The sequence below is a fragment of the Nematostella vectensis genome, chromosome 8 (genome assembly GCF_932526225.1).
Source record: "Nematostella vectensis chromosome 8, jaNemVect1.1, whole genome shotgun sequence".
NCBI classification, from domain to species: domain Eukaryota; kingdom Metazoa; phylum Cnidaria; class Anthozoa; order Actiniaria; family Edwardsiidae; genus Nematostella; species Nematostella vectensis.
Window position 1 is genome coordinate 1,038,351 of NC_064041.1, and position 17,075 is coordinate 1,055,425.

The 17,075-nt window shown below is 43.7% G+C and overlaps 2 protein-coding genes across 2 annotated transcripts in view; one reads left to right on the plus strand and one right to left on the minus strand.

Moving 5' to 3' along the window:
* Nucleotides 1-565: 565 nt before the first annotated feature.
* On the plus strand, nucleotides 566-16,686 carry LOC125570077 (hemagglutinin/amebocyte aggregation factor-like). Its single transcript, XM_048730870.1, has 5 exons — nucleotides 566-677; nucleotides 972-1,177; nucleotides 1,819-2,029; nucleotides 2,095-2,250; nucleotides 16,396-16,686. Exons 2-5 carry the CDS (start codon nucleotides 979-981, stop codon nucleotides 16,448-16,450), a joined length of 621 nt encoding a protein of 206 aa, XP_048586827.1. The 5' UTR covers nucleotides 566-677; nucleotides 972-978; the 3' UTR covers nucleotides 16,451-16,686.
* The window catches only part of LOC125570075 (low-density lipoprotein receptor-related protein 5-like), a 32,207-nt gene continuing 31,507 nt past the window's right edge, over nucleotides 16,376-17,075 (minus strand). The window contains exon 12 of the mRNA XM_048730868.1: nucleotides 16,376-16,641. Coding sequence (XP_048586825.1) covers nucleotides 16,538-16,641 — 104 coding nt within the window. The 3' untranslated portion in view covers nucleotides 16,376-16,537. The remainder of the gene's footprint in view (nucleotides 16,642-17,075) is intronic.

Sequence of the window (17,075 nt, forward strand, 5' to 3'; positions counted from 1 at the left end):
GAATCTTACTGTATCTTGTAATTTATTTGTGTTTCAATAGATAGAGATTCTCATAGTATAACAACAGGTTACCGATGTATTACAATCAGGTTATCGATGGATTACAATATCTAAACCATAGAGATATGATAAATAAATCGTTCGTCACTCTAAGTTTTTTTTTACTGCAAAGCATGATATTATTGTTTATAATCTCAATCGTTCGGTAATTGCATAAAATAATTAGTTAATATTTGCAAAAGTGCCGAAAGGAAGTCTATAGAAATACCCCTATCTTGTACGATCAGGAAATTGTTTGTCTTATGTGGCACGTACTTCCTGTTTGCGCAAAAATCATCACAACATGATATACAGTATATCTGTCCTTATTTTACTCTCTTTTGGAATTTAAACTTAACTTCGATGACCCAACTAATCATTGACAAATCAGAAAAGGTCTGATATGCGAGGACTTTTGGTTTCTAATATGAAGAATAATAATAATTCATTTGTATACCTAGTTTGCCTGTATTATCTTGCTTAGCTTTCACAATAGAAATCATAAATATTTAATGAAAAGCGAAGGTCATAAAAGAACACACACAGATACAAAGAACACAACGCAAGTCAAGTGTAAGCGAGCAACGAAAATTCAGGATAACTTATCTTCAAATTCTTCAAGGACATTATTGTTTATGGTAAGTCCTCCATATCTTACATTTTATTATTTTTTTTTTTTACGTTTCATCCGGCTTTCCCTAGTCTTTTTTTTGCTTTATTATTCATCTATTATACACTCTTTTTTTATAAGAGCGTCCAGCCTGAGATTTCACCAAATTTTAAGAACATGCTGAGAACCTGCCGTTTTAGTCCTGATGCGTTATAAAATGTAGAATAAAATTGAGCTCATAGTAACCTTATTACTACTATTGATCATTAGTATTTATTCTCTCTTTCTCATAATTCATTTGGTATTATATTCTTTTACACAGCCCTGTCATGCGCACTAAGTGTTTTATTGCGCTATTGCTTGTGGCTATGATCGTCGTAGATCACGTGACCGAAGCTAGGGCGTGGCTGTGGGACAGAAGGCGCAGAAGTAGCAGGCGAAGGCACTATGTGTGCCACCCACCGAGTACAAGCGGTGGAGGTTGGGTGAATTACTTTGACGGACGGGCTTATTTCTCTTGCCCCTGGGGTAAGTTAAACAAAATAACGGTGGCCAATGTCTTGTTTAGATCAAGAATGTAGGTAGAAGTTTAACAGCTGAATTAATAAAAGTTTCATCACAATACCTACAAAAAAGTACCTCGAATGCTTCTGATTTAAGGGCATCATCTAGGTTCTTCAGTTAAATAACTCAAGAAAATCCCAAAAGACAGTTTTTCCCGGAAATCGTCCCTGAAAGCCCTTGTCCCACCCCCTGGAATGTCCATATTCCCCTCCGCGGGAGGGGTGGATTAATTCTTTCAATTCTCAGTGCAGTCTGTGAACACCATCCAAGGACTTCATGTTGTGAACGAAAGAGTACATGCGCGCGCACATGCTGACGCCATGCGTGGTGTGTCCTCTAATAACACATGGATCCCTGACCAATCAGAGCGCGTGATCGTGTCGTTGAATAAGAATAGTATTGTGGTTTGAATTTACTTACACCGATTGGATTGAAATGGTTAAAAATTACCTACCTATTTCAGTCCGAAATTGCCGAAGAAATAAGAAAGGTTGTTATCTTAAAAATAAATAGCGTTAAGAGTGATTAGAAAAATGATCATAGTCCAGATCATTAGATGAAAACAGTAACAATTGTGTATCTGACTAAGATTGTTTAATTCTCAGGGCAGTCTGTGAGCAACATCCAAGGACTGTACAGTGCTTGTCACAGGGACCGCGTGTGGAAGTACCAGTGCACGAATAATCCCGCGACCAGGGGGCGATGCAGCTGGTCACACTGGGTGAACGACTTCGACCAGCTTATCAACTACCACTGCCCCTACAGCGGATTTATCACTGGCGTTGACAGTCACCATAGCAACCCCCATGAGGACAGGTATGAAGGTTATCAGATTAAAAAGCCGGCCTAAAAGCTATTCTTTAAAAATATTTCTATTCTAGGAGGTTCCGATTCAAGTGCTGCCATAGGCACCATTACAAGCGAGTCCATTGCACCACCACCCACTACCGAAACAGCTGGCGTGGCTACATCAACTATTCCGTGCCGTCTGGGTACTATCTGAGCGGCGTCACCAGCGTGCACGACAACGGACAGGAGTAAGTGATAACACTGTGATTATTGTTACCTCTATACCGTCGTGATACCCCAGTGGTACGGGGCTCATCTTGCAAGCAAGAGGCCCAGGCTAATGATAAATGGGCCAGCTATTAAGCGACCTTATTATATGGCTACGATAGTACGCGCGCTGTGATTGGCTAATTGGTAGTCGTGACATTCCCGTATTGCCCGTCTCTGAGGGCATTACGGAATTCCGTATTGCCCTACGAAAAAAATTTCACAATCTTCTGTTTTTTAAATTTTTTTCCACGTTAAAACTGCAAAATGAGAGACAGCGAACATTCGAGTAGCGAATTCTAACACCCAGAAGAAACAGAAATGGTTGGTTGGCGGGCCGTCTTTTTCCGTATATGGAGCGGGGCATTTAGTGAGCTTTTTTGTGTTGTTTTGTTCGCTTGCACGAATTTCACTAAAACAAAATCCAACGAAACACCAAAGACACAAAAAAATGGGATGGAATGGACGAGCACTCTGAGTCGGAGTTTTATTATCCTGAAGAGATTGAAGAGGAAAATTTTGACAAAAAGAAAAACAGAAAGAAGGCGAGCCGTTTTTTTATTCGGATAAACAAAGGCAAATGAATATATAACAAGGGGTGTAAAGACCCAGAAAAGTCTCTTTAAGATAAAAGTAGTACCTGTTATTTGTTAATACAATATTTCCATCAAATCATAAAGCAGCACAAAGCGATTGGCCTTTTCATTTTACTTCAGAAGTTTGTTCTCTACATACCGTGGAGTTTTCGAACTAAACAGTCCATACATGCCGTGAAGACTGGCATCTGAGCTTTCTTTGTTATTGTTTGGGTCAACTTCACCTATAATAAAACCTGTAGCTTCCAAAAGGTGCAAATAGAAAGAAAATAGCCCAAAAGTCGTCCAATTACCTGTTGTTGAATCTTTTCACTCATTTACATTTCTGATTTGGCAGCGCGCGAGTGTTTCTTGTTTTCCCGCCTTTTTGAAATCGATCGATAAACTAATCGATATTCGCGCGAAAGCGAAAGTTGATTTTGTTTTCTGGTCATTTTTATTTTAAAAAGCCATATAATAAACAACTCACTAACCTCGACCGCTCGGTCATGCCAGGAAATATCAAACTGAGGCTTTGGCGTATCGACCGAGGCTTTGCGACCTCACTCTCGGTTAGTAAGTAGTTAAAAATCTAGTGGTGCGTTTGCTCAGTGGCACGGGCTACGTCTGTCAAGAGAACCGCGTTCGAATTGGGGACTGGCACTGAGAAATCACTTAATTTTTTGAGTGACTTCTCTAACTCACGTTAGAATAGCCACAGAAATGGCTGCGGCCGTCATTCGACGAAAAAAATAAAAACCATTCAATGGAAATCAGTAATTTCTGACAGAAACTCTCTGGCTGATTCGTAAGCTCTGAACAATAAATAAATTGCTTTTTGTTGTTATTTTAACTTCAAAGTGCGCGCGAGTTTGTCACCCAAATTGTCGCGTGATTTTTTAATGCAAGACGCCTAATTGCATTTCTCAACTTTTTGGTTTGGATCGGGTATTCGTACCAAGACGTAGGGGCCTAAAGTAGTGTGGTAGTGAGGTGGGTGTAATCGTATGGTATGGTGATGCTGGAGGGTGATGGTGAGGGATGGCTAGTAAGGTGATGTGGAGTGGAGATGGTAGTGAGGTAATTACGGTGGGAAGGTGGATAGGTTGGACTAGTAGGTGGTGGAGGGTGGTGGAAAGATAAAGTGGGGCTATAGAATAGGTTGTGGTGGTGTGTGGTGGGTGGGTGAAAAAGAAAAAATTAGTACTAATATGGTGTGGTATGGAGATGGCTAATGGCTGTGTTGGTGGGGGAAAAAATGGTATGGTGTATAGGTAAGAGTGGTGGTGAGAGAGATGTGGAGTAGGTGTAGTTGTGGGAACTGTTAGGTATGAAATAGTATATCATGATTGTTACTATGACGATATGGAGTATGAATATAATGCCTAAATGATGTAAAAAATGAACAGGAAATATGTCCAAAAGGTGTCGAAAAATCCACCAAAAATGATAGAATAGTTTCTGTTACAGCGAAAGTAATTGTAAAATAAATTGTAGCGCGGAATATTATAAGAAATAATATAATGAGACTAAAGAAAACAAAGAAAACTAACTTTTATGGGTTAAGAATAGAACGGAAGTGACGTAGCACTTATGCATATACGGTAAGTAAATTATGCGACCAAATTTAGAACGAACGAACTCTTTGACACAAGCCGATGCGTTACTATGAAATAGATAAGTTCAGGTGAATGATGCGAATTTGCACGGAACATATGTGTATTGATGGAGTTACATGAAAGACAAAGGGTTCTAACAGCGATGGCAAAAGGTTAGAGTGTAGAATGATGCCGCACGTGTTATAGGAACGGAGATAATTGCTTGTTTAAACTCGAGTGACCTCGTGCCTGACCCGATGAGTGAACTGTTAGTAAAGCAATTCACAAAGCAGAAACTAGCTTGGAGTTGTGTATAAGAACAAAATCATTCTCCAGAAAAGAATGTAAAACGGATCTAACAGATCTCCCCCATTAATAATGAGGTCGTATGTGTTATAGGAACGGAAACAATTGTTTGTCAAAACTCGAGTTGCCTCGTGCCTGATTCGATGAATAAACCGTAAGTGAAGCAATTAACAAAGCGGAAACCAGCTTAAAGTTGTGTATCGGAACAAAATCATTCTACAGGAAAGAATGTAAATGAAATCTTAAATGATTTAATAAACGGAGAAGTTATTGTGTAAGGTTATGTTCGGGTGGTTAAGATTATGGGTTATGAGACTACGGGTTAAGGTTGTTATGAGAGATGGGGTTGATAATAAAACCACATGAGAGTTATGAATAAAGGGTTTTTTTTGTTTAGTAGAGAAGGTGGTTAGTAAATATGGTATTATTTGGAGATTAAAACAGTTAAAATCGGAAGTTTGTTACTAGTGTTGTGTAGCGGATGTGAAGAGGTCGGCGGCATTAATAAAATCTGATAAAGGGGGATAATGTGAGTGTGAACAGAATGATAAGCAGGGATATTGTGAAAAGACTGTGTAGTGTTTATGGGAAAGTGTGTTGTGTGTAGGGTGGGAAAGTAATGTGTAGGATAAGAGAAAGAAAAGTGTTTGGATTGTAGGGAGGAAATGGTGAGCGGTAATAGGGGGGGGGTTTAGGTATGCGTGGAGGTATGTATCTAATGAAGTGTGTAAATGGTATGACTGACAGGCGAAATTAAACAACAACAGAGACCGAATGAGTGTTGCGAAAACGCCGAGAAAAGATAAAAAATTCTGTGGCGGTGAAAGGGTGTATTGCGGACAATGGAAATTGATGCTAGTAAAACGGCGAGAAGAAGATGAAGTAGGGGCGCGGGAGGCGACAAAGGGAGCGTGGTGAGAGTGGAGAGGACGCTGAAACGTTAACAAGACAGGAAGGATAGTTTTCCCCAGATGAAGCGATAATCGGTGGTAAGAGATAAGGGGAAAAGGCAAAGGCACGAAAAAAACAACCGGCATGTATATGTAAAATGGACATAACAAAATAAACCAATAAGACAAAAGTGTGTAGGTCATTTCAAAGAGCTCTGCGAAATGTAGAACTAAAGGCATATAACGCCAACCAAGACTTCTCTTCAGGGGGCGAGGTCTATTGGTTGGTCATATACGAACCTAGAGATGAAAGCGGGGGGACTTAGGGGAAAACCGGCGATGATGGTGGGAGTAAAAGGGGAAAAAACTAGGGAGATGATTCGTATATGAAACGTGTTTCGAATGATAAGGCCCTCATCACCCGCCCCTACACGCTCGTTAGTAATGCCTGTAGTGAAGCGTGGTGCATGCAGTGGCCAAACCTGTGTAGCGCCTGGCTCCAGCTGAGTGCATGGCTTGGTCTGAAAAGTAAAAGATAGCGCGCCGGGGAATGAGGTAAAGAGAAAAAAGTGGATAGAGGCTAAGATAGGAGGGGGAAGTGTGTAGTGGACAAAATGGTGCATGTGATGGTCCTGGCTAGCGGCTGTATGTGGTGGACTAAATGATAAATAAGTGTGGGGACTTATGCATGTAGCAGGAAGGGAAGAGAATACGGGTGTCGTGATTTGGTGGGTAGTATATAGGATGTGTGGAAAGGAGGGTGTACATACCTGAGATGTGTATTGGCGGAGCTTAGATTGCGTGTCTTGTAGGTATTCCGTATGCAGCGAAGCGAGGGGTTATGAGGGGATTGCGCTCGTGGTTATACGAGTATTAGATGAAAATAGATATTGCTGTTTCCGTTTCCGGTTATTGTACATCCGGGTATTTATTAACTAGGTTGCGGTTTGGTTTACAAAATTGGCAAAATATGGCGGATGAATACAATGAATGGCTATGTTATTGTACGGGAATATTTTGGAAGTGTTCTGTGCTAGATAGGATGACGGGGTGGCATACGCTGAGAGGATAGAGTGTTGGTGAGGAGCCAGGTGAGGATATTAAAGGCAGTAGCGTGTGTTACGTAGAAGTCTCGTGGAAGTTTTCCTACGGTCATTGTTGAAGTCGGATGTCTATATCTGGTGGCTTGTTGTCGATGGACTGTATTTTTATAGACGGACTGTTTTTATTGGTGTGGATATGCTGTGTGGTACAGGAGACTCGTAGAATTCCTTTTTGGTTTGGATCGGGTATTCGTACCAAGACGTAGGGGCCTAAAGTGGTGTGGTAGGGAGGTTGGTGTGATCATATGGTATGGTGATGTTGGAGGGTGATGGTGAAGGATGGCTAGTAAGGTAATGTAGAGTGGAGATGGTAGTAATGTAATTACGGTGAAAAGGTGGATAGGTTCGACTAGTAGGTGGTGGAGGGTGGTGAAGAGATAAAGTGGGGGAATAGAATAGGTTGTGGTAGTGTGTGGTGGGTAGGTGAAAAAAAATATTAATAATAATAATAAAAATAATAATAATAATATGGTGTGGTATGGAGATGGCTAATGGCTGTGTTGATGGGGGAAAAAATGGTACAGTGTATAGGTAAGAGTGGTGGTGAGGGAGATGTGGAGTAGATAAGGCTTATAATTTAGCGTGATGGGTCTGTGTGTGTTGAAATGGTAGTGGTGCGTAGGTCTATTTGAAATTTGTGAGGTTATGGTGTAAATGTGGGTGATAATGTATCGTTATGATGTTAGGTGATCGTAAGGTGTTGTTTTTTTGGGGTGGGTAGGGTGGGTAATAGGGTGTGGTCGTTTGTAGTTGGGTTTTGTGCTGTGGGGTAAATGTTTGTATGGTGGGGGGGGGCTGTATGTAGGTGTTTGTAGGGGGAGAAAATTGGTTGTGGGGTAGTGTCTGGTGTAGGGTGTGGCTGGCTGTTGTGTTGTGGGTTGGTTTGTATAGTCGTAGGATGCTATGGTGTGTATGTGGTAGGCTATGTGTGGAGGGGTAGATGTGTGTGTGGTGGGAGCGGGGTTGGGCTGTATGTAGGATGTGGTGTTGGAGGGAGCGCTGGTTGTAGGACTAGTGGCTGCTGTAGGGTGTGGTTGGTTTAGTGTGTTGTAGGGTGAGAAGTGTTGTGGCCATGGGGGGGGGAAAGGGGTGTGTGGTTTTGGTGTTGGCAGGGGTCTGGCTTGTGTAGGGTGTGTTAGGTGTGTATATTTTGGGTGAGAGTGTAGGAAAGTGTGAGGGGGGGGAGGACGTGTATGTGTAGGTGTGTGGGGCTTAGGTTGGTGTTGTGTTGTGGCTTGGAATAATCGTGGTGGGTTGTATGATGGCGTGGTTTGGGTAAAGTGGGTATGGGGCTGTTTGTGGGGTGAGGGATGAGGGGGTGCTTGTTGTGGGGTAGGTGGGTGGCTGGGTGTGGGTGATGTGAGTAGGGGGTACTTGGGTGGTTAGCTGGGTATGAGTGGGGAGAGAAAAAGGGGGTTGTGACATGTATAGGGCTGGGTGGTAGTAGTGGGTAGTGATGTTGTGTGGTAAGGATAGAGTAAGATTTAATTTGTGAGAGGGATGTGGGTATGTATGTGTATGTACTATGTGTAGGAGGGAAGGTGGTTGTGTGTGTTTTGGGCGTGTGGTGTTGGGGGAGTGGGATGGTGTGGGGGTTTGTATTCCTAGGGGTGGTGGTAGTGGCATGTTGAGGTGTAGTTGAGGTGTGTAGGTGGGGTTAGGGGTGTGGGGTAAAGGGGTGGAGTGTGCTAGTGGTATGAGGTGGGTATGGGAGGGTGTGGGTAGTAGGGCGCGCTTAGTGGTGGGTGTGGGGAGAAGGGCTGGGTGGTGAGGTGTAGTGGGAGGGGGTGCAGTGTGGTGCGGTGGGTGTGTGGGTAGTGGGGGGTTTGGGGGGTGAGGTGTGTTAGTGTGGCTAGGTGTGGGAGTAGGTGGGGAGTGTGGCGGTGTGGTGGAGGGGGTCGGGGAGCTGGGGGGGGGAAATGTAGTGTATTATGAGGTTGGTGGCTAGGGCTGGGTGGGGGGGAGATAGATAGTAGGGCATCGAGTTGCGTGGGGGAGAGGTAGTCAAAAAAATTATGGGTAGGAGATGTTGTGTGAGGGGGTGAGGCATGTTGGGGTAAAATATCTTTTTGGTTTGGGTCGGGTATTCGTACCAAGACGTAGGGGCCTAAAGTGGTGTGGTAGTGAGGTGGGTGTGATCATGTGGTATGGTAATGTTGGAGGGTGATGGTGAAGGATGGCTAGTAAGGCAATGCAGAGTGGAGATGGTGGTAATGTAATTACGGTGAAGAGGTGGATAGGTAAGACTAGTAGGTGGTGGGGGGTGGTGAAACGATAAAGTGGGACTATAGAATGGGTTGTGGTAGTGTGTGGTGGGTAGGTGAAAAAGAAGAAATAATAATAATATGGTGTGGTGTAGAGATGTGGAGTAGATAAGGCTTATAATTAAGCGTGATGGGTCTATGTGTTTTAAAATGGTGGTGGTGCGGGGGACGATTAAAATTTGTGAGGTTGTGGTATAAATGTGGGTGGTAATGTATTGTTGTGGTGTTAGGTGATCGTGAGGTGTTGGTTTGTGGGTAGGTAGGGTGGGTGATGGGGTGTGGTCGTTTGTAGTTGGGTATTGTGCTGTGGGGTAAATGTTTGTATGGTGTGGTGTTGGAGGGGGCGCTGGTTGTTGGACTAGTGGCTGCTGTAGGGTGTGGTTGGTTTGCTGTGTTGTAGGGTGAGTAGTGTTGTGGCCATGGGAAGGGGGCGGGGGTTGTGGTTTTTGTGTTGGCAGGGGTCTGGCTTATGTAGGGTGTGTTAGGTGTGTATGTTTAGGTGAGAGTGTAGGAAAGTGTGAGGGGGGGAGGAAGTGTATGTGTAGGTGTGTGGGGCTTAGGTGGGTGTTGGTGTTGTGCTGGGGTATGGGATAAACGTGGTGGGTTGTATGATGGTGTGGTATGGGTGAAGTGGGTATGGGGCTGTTTGTGGGGTGAGGGATGAGGGGGTGCTTGTTGTGGGGTAGGTGGGTGGTTGGGTGCGGGTGATGCGGGTAGGGGGATACTTGGGTGGTTAGCCAGTTATGAGGGGGAGAGAAAGGGGGTTGTGACATGTATAGAGCTGGGTGGTAGTAGTGGGTAGGTATGTTGTGTGGTGAGGATAGAGTAAGATATGGTTTTTGAGAGGGATGTGGGTATGTATGTGTTGTACTATGTGTAGGAGGGAGGGTGGTTGTGGGTTTGGTTGTTGTGTGTTTTTTGGGGCGTGTGGTGTTGGGGGGGTGGGGTAGTGTGGGGGTCTGTATGCCTAGGGGTGGTGGTAGTGGCATGTTGGGGTAAAGTTGAGTTGTGTAGGTGGGGTAAGGGGTGTGGGGTACAGGGGAGGAGTGTGCTAGTGGTGTGAGGTGGGTATGGGGGGTGTGGGTGGTAGGGCGCGTTTAGTGGTAGGTGTGGGGGGGAGGGCTGGGCCGTGGGGTGTGGTAGGGGTGTGTGTGGTGGGGGGTGTGGGTAGTGGGGGTTTTTTAGGGGGGTGGGGTGTGTTAGTGTGGGGGTAGGTGGTTAGTGTGGCGGTGTGGTGAGGGGGGTTTTGGGGGGTGTGGGGTGGGGTACGTCTTGGGATCACAGATTGTGATACAGCACTTTCCCCGTATGGTACATAACTTTTTGGTTTGGATCGGGTATTCGTACCAAGACGTAGGGGCCTAAAGTAGTGTGGTAGTGAGGTGGGTGTAATCGTATGGTATGGTGATGCTGGAGGGTGATGGTGAGGGATGGCTAGTAAGGTGATGTGGAGTGGAGATGGTAGTGAGGTAATTACGGTGGGAAGGTGGATAGGTTGGACTAGTAGGTGGTGGAGGGTGGTGGAAAGATAAAGTGGGGCTATAGAATAGGTTGTGGTGGTGTGTGGTGGGTGGGTGAAAAAGAAAAAATTAGTACTAATATGGTGTGGTATGGAGATGGCTAATGGCTGTGTTGGTGGGGGAAAAAATGGTATGGTGTATAGGTAAGAGTGGTGGTGAGGGAGATGTGGAGTAGGTGTAGTTGTGGGAACTGTTAGGTATGAAATAGTATATCATGATTGTTACTATGACGATATGGAGTATGAATATAATGCCTAAATGATGTAAAAAATGAACAGGAAATATGTCCAAAAGGTGTCGAAAAATCCACCAAAAATGATAGAATAGTTTCTGTTACAGCGAAAGTAATTGTAAAATAAATTGTAGCGCGGAATATTATAAGAAATAATATAATGAGACTAAAGAAAACAAAGAAAACTAACTTTTATGGGTTAAGAATAGAACGGAAGTGACGTAGCACTTATGCATATACGGTAAGTAAATTATGCGACCAAATTTAGAACGAACGAACTCTTTGACACAAGCCGATGCGTTACTATGAAATAGATAAGTTCAGGTGAATGATGCGAATTTGCACGGAAAATATGTGTATTGATGGAGTTACATGAAAGACAAAGGGTTCTAACAGCGATGGCAAAAGGTTAGAGTGTAGAATGATGCCGCACGTGTTATAGGAACGGAGATAATTGCTTGTTTAAACTCGAGTGACCTCGTGCCTGACCCGATGAGTGAACTGTTAGTAAAGCAATTCACAAAGCAGAAACTAGCTTGGAGTTGTGTATAAGAACAAAATCATTCTCCAGAAAAGAATGTAAAACGGATCTAACAGATCTCCCCCATTAATAATGAGGTCGTATGTGTTATAGGAACGGAAACAATTGTTTGTCAAAACTCGAGTTGCCTCGTGCCTGATTCGATGAATAAACCGTAAGTGAAGCAATTAACAAAGCGGAAACCAGCTTAAAGTTGTGTATCGGAACAAAATCATTCTACAGGAAAGAATGTAAATGAAATCTTAAATGATTTAATAAACGGAGAAGTTATTGTGTAAGGTTATGTTCGGGTGGTTAAGATTATGGGTTATGAGACTACGGGTTAAGGTTGTTATGAGAGATGGGGTTGATAATAAAACCACATGAGAGTTATGAATAAAGGGTTTTTTTTGTTTAGTAGAGAAGGTGGTTAGTAAACATGGTATTATTTGGAGATTAAAACAGTTAAAATCGGAAGTTTGTTACTAGTGTTGTGTAGCGGATGTGAAGAGGTCGGCGGCATTAATAAAATCTGATAAAGGGGGATAATGTGAGTGTGAACAGAATGATAAGCAGGGATATTGTGAAAAGACTGTGTAGTGTTTATGGGAAAGTGTGTTGTGTGTAGGGTGGGAAAGTAATGTGTAGGATAAGAGAAAGAAAAGTGTTTGGATTGTAGGGAGGAAATGGTGAGCGGTAATAGGGGGGGGGGTTTAGGTATGCGTGGAGGTATGTATCTAATGAAGTGTGTAAATGGTATGACTGACAGGCGAAATTAAACAACAACAGAGACCGAATGAGTGTTGCGAAAACGCCGAGAAAAGATAAAAAATTCTGTGGCGGTGAAAGGGTGTATTGCGGACAATGGAAATTGATGCTAGTAAAACGGCGAGAAGAAGATGAAGTAGGGGCGCGGGAGGCGACAAAGGGAGCGTGGTGAGAGTGGAGATGACGCTGAAACGTTAACAAGACAGGAAGGATAGTTTTCCCCAGATGAAGCGATAATCGGTGGTAAGAGATAAGGGGAAAAGGCAAAGGCACGAAAAAAACAACCGGCATGTATATGTAAAATGGACATAACAAAATAAACCAATAAGACAAAAGTGTGTAGGTCATTTCAAAGAGCTCTGCGAAATGTAGAACTAAAGGCATATAACGCCAACCAAGACTTCTCTTCAGGGGGCGAGGTCTATTGGTTGGTCATATACGAACCTAGAGATGAAAGCTTTCCCCTAAGTCCCCTAAGCTTTCCCCTAAGTCCCCCCGCTTTAATCTCCAGGTTCGTATATGACCAACCAATAGACCTCGCCCCCTGATGAGAAGTCTTGGTTGGCGTTATATGCCTTTAGTTCTACATTTCGCAGAGCTCTTTGAAATGACCTACACACTTTTGTCTTATTGGTTTATTTTGTTATGTCCATTTTGCATATACATGCCGGTTGTTTTCTTCGTGCCTTTGCCTTTTACCCTTATCTCTTACCACCGATTATCGACTATCGCTTCATCTGGGGAAAACTATCCTTCCTGTCTTGTTAACGTTTCAGCGTCATCTCCACTCTCACCGCGCTCCCTTTGTCGCCTCCCGCGCCCCTACTTCATCTTCTTCTCGCCGTTTTACTAGCATCAATTTCCATTGTCCGCAATATACCCTTTCACCGCTACAGTATTTTTTATCTTTTCTCGGCGTTTTCGCAACACTCATTCGGTCTCTGTTGTTGTTTAATTTCGCCTGTCAGTCATACCATTTACACACTTCATTAGATACATACCTCCACACATACCTCACCCTCCCCATTACCGCTCACGATTTCCTCCCTACAATCCAAACACTTTTCTTTCTCTTATCCTACACATTACTTTCCCACCCTACACACAACACACTTTCCCATAAACACTACACAGTCTTTTCACAATATCCCTGCTTATCATTCTGTTCACACTCACATTATCCCCCTTTATCACATTTTATTAATGCCGCCATCACCTCTTCACATCCGCTACACAACACTCGCAACAAGCTTCCGATTTTAACTGTTTCAATCTCCACATAATACCATATTTACTAACCACCTTCTCCACTAAACAAAAAAACCCTTTATTCATAACTCTCATGTCGTTTTATTATCAACCCCATCTCTTATAACAACCTTAACCCGTCGTCTCATAACCCATAATCTTAACCACCCGAACATAACCTGACAGAATAACTTCTCCGTTTATTACAATCATTTAAGATTTGTTTTACATTCTTTTCTGTAGAATGATTTTGTTCCGATACACAACTTTAAGCTAGTTTCCGCTTTGTTAATTGCTTCACTAACAATTTATTCATCGAATCAGGCACGAGGCCACTCGAGTTTTAGCAAGCAATTATCTCCGTTCCTATAACACATACGACCTCATTATGAATGGGGGAGATCTGTTAGATCTGTTTTACATTCTTTTCTGGAGAATGATTTTGTTCTTATACACAACTCCAAGCTGGTTTCTGCTTTGTGAATTGCTTTACTAACAGTTCACTCATCGGGTCAGGCACGAGGTCACTCGAGTTTAAACAAGCAATTATCTCCGTTCCTATGGCACGTGCGGCCTCATTCAACACTCTAACCTTTTGCCATCGCTGTTGGAACCCTTTGTCTTTCATGGTACTCCATCAATACACAAATTTTAGTGCAAATTCGCATCATTCGCGTGGGCTTGTCTGTTTCGTGGTGACGCATCGGCTTGTGTCAGGGCGTTCGTTCGTTCTAAATTTGGTCGCATAATTAACTTACCGAATATGCATAAGTGCTACGTCACTTCCGTTCTATTCTTAACCCAGAAAAGTTAGTTTTCTTTAGTCTCATTATGTTGTTTCTCATAATATTTCTGCGCTACAATTTATTTTACAATTACTTCCGCTGTAATAGAAACTATTCTATTATTTTTGGTGGATTTTTGGACACCTTTTGGACATATTTTCTGTTCATTTTTTACATCATTTAGGCATTATATTCATACTCCATATTGTCATAGTAACGTTCATGATATACTATTTCATACCTAATAGTTCCAACAACTGCACCTGCTCCACATCTCCCCCACGACCACTCTTGCCTGTGCACCATACCAATTTTTCCCCCACCAACACAGCCATTAGTCATCTCCATACCACACCATATTATTATTATTATTTTTTTGCTTTTTCACCTACCCACCACACACTACCACAATCTATTCTAAAGTCCCACTTTATCTTTCAACCACCTACTAGTCTAACCTATCCACCTCCCCACCGTAATTACATTACTACCATCTCCACTCCACATTACCTTACTAGCCATCCCTCACCATCACCATCCAACATCACCATACCATACGATTACACCCACCTCACTACCACACCACTTTAGGCCCCTACGTCTTGGTACGAATACCCGATCCAAACCAAAAAGGAAAGTGCTGTATCACAATCTGTGATCCCAAGACGTACCCCCTCCCACACCTCCACGCCCCGAAACCCCCCCCCACCACACCGCCACACTAACCACCTACTCCCACACTAACACACCTCACCCCCCAAACCCTCCACTACCCACACCCCCGCCGCACCCACTCCCACCACACCTCACCGCCCAGCCCTCCTCCCCACATCTACCACTAAACGCGCCCTACTACCCACACCCTCCCACACCAACCTCACACCACTAGCACACTCCTCCCCTGCACCCCACACCCCTTACCCCACCTACACACCTCAACTACACCCCAACATGCCACTACCACCACCCCTAGGCATACAGACCCTTACACTACCCCACTCCCCCAACACCACACGCCCCAAAAAACACACAACCACCCCGCCTACAACCACCTTCCCTCCTACACATAGTACAAACACATACATACCCACATCCCTCTCACAAATTAAACCTTACTCTATCCTTACCACACCACATACCTACCCACTACTACCACCCAGCTCTATACATGTCACAACCCCCTTTCTTTTCCCCCCTCAAACCTAGCTTACCACCCAAGCACCCCCCTGCCCACATCACCCGCACCCAACCACCCACCTACGCCACAACAAGCACCCCCTCATCCCTCACCCCACAAACAGCCCCATGCCCACTTCACCCATACCACGTCATCATACAACCCACCACGATTATTCAAAACCCCAACACAACACCAACACCCACCTAAGCCCCACACACCTACACATACACTTCTTCCCCCCCTCACACTTTTCTACACTCTCACCTTAAATATACACACCTAACACACCCTACACAAGCCAGACCCCTGCCAACACAAAAACCACACACCCCTTTCCCCCCCCCCCCCATGGCCACAACACTACTCACCCTACAACACACCAAACCAACCACACCCTACAGCAGCCACTAGTCCTACAACCAACACTCCCCCCAACACCACAACCTACATACAGTCCAACCCCGCTCCCACCACACACACATCTACCCCTCCACACATAGCCTACCACATACACACCATAGCATCCTACGACTATACCAACCAACCCACAACACACCAACCAGCCACACCCTACACCAGACACTACCCCACAACCAATTTCCCCCCCTTACAAACACCTACATACAGCCCCCTCCCCAACCATACAAATATTTACCCCACAGCACAAAACCCAACTACAAACGACCACACCCTATGACCCACCCTACCTACCCACAAACCAACACCTTACATCACGGTTTTTTCCCACCAACACAGCCATTAGCCATCTCCACACCACACCACATTATTATTATCTTTTCTTTTTCGCCTACCCACCACACACTATCACAACCTATTCTTTAGTCCCACTTTACCTTTTCACCACCCTCCACCACCTACTAGTCTAACCTATCCACCTCTTCACCATAATTACATTACTACCATCTCCACTCTACACTATCTTACTAGCCATCCTTCACCATCACCCCCCAACATCACCATACCATATGATCACACCAACCTCACTACCACACCACTTTAGGCCCCTACGTCTTGGTACGAATACCCGATCCAAACCAAAAAAAAAAAAAAAAAACGCATGCATTAGTGTTGCTTGTTCTTAATTTTTGTTATTTTCTGGTACCTTGTATACAACAGGGACCGCCGCTGGCAGTACGAGTTCTGCCAAATAAGGAAGTACCACGGAAAATAAATGAACGCGGATGGAAGTCAAGAGACCCCGCAGAATGATATAAAGTTAAAAAATACAAAACTGGAAGTCAACTCGGCATTCAACACTTCAATAAAACCATGGAGCCCCGCGATAATGCCATCTATAACAGCCAATATTCAAGATAACTCTCATTTCACCGTCTTCCCATTTGCCTTTGAGCTGTCTTCTAGCTGTAATTGTTAAACAAGATTAAATAAAGATAAGATTGCATCGGATATGTCTTTGTCTTAATGATTTCAAGTATCATTTCATATATTTGCGTGACGTAAGCCATGAAACCCTGCATATGATCATAGTAGTGAATTAAATCCCCTTGAATCACGGTGAATTCCAATTCATCCTACATCTAAAACAGCTAAATTCTAAATATCAAATAATAGATATTCAAATCAAATAAAAAACAGCATTGTCACGCAAGTCGCATCGCATCCGGAAAGATAAATTTCCATTCAAAAATACTTCAACAAAGAATCGCTAGATTTGACCTCTTTTGGGAAGATACCTAATGCCCATGCCCCCTTCAGCGAATCCTGTAGATACACTGGAACCTCGATGACTTAACGAACCTCTAGTTAACGAAGTCCCCGGTTTAACGAACATTTTA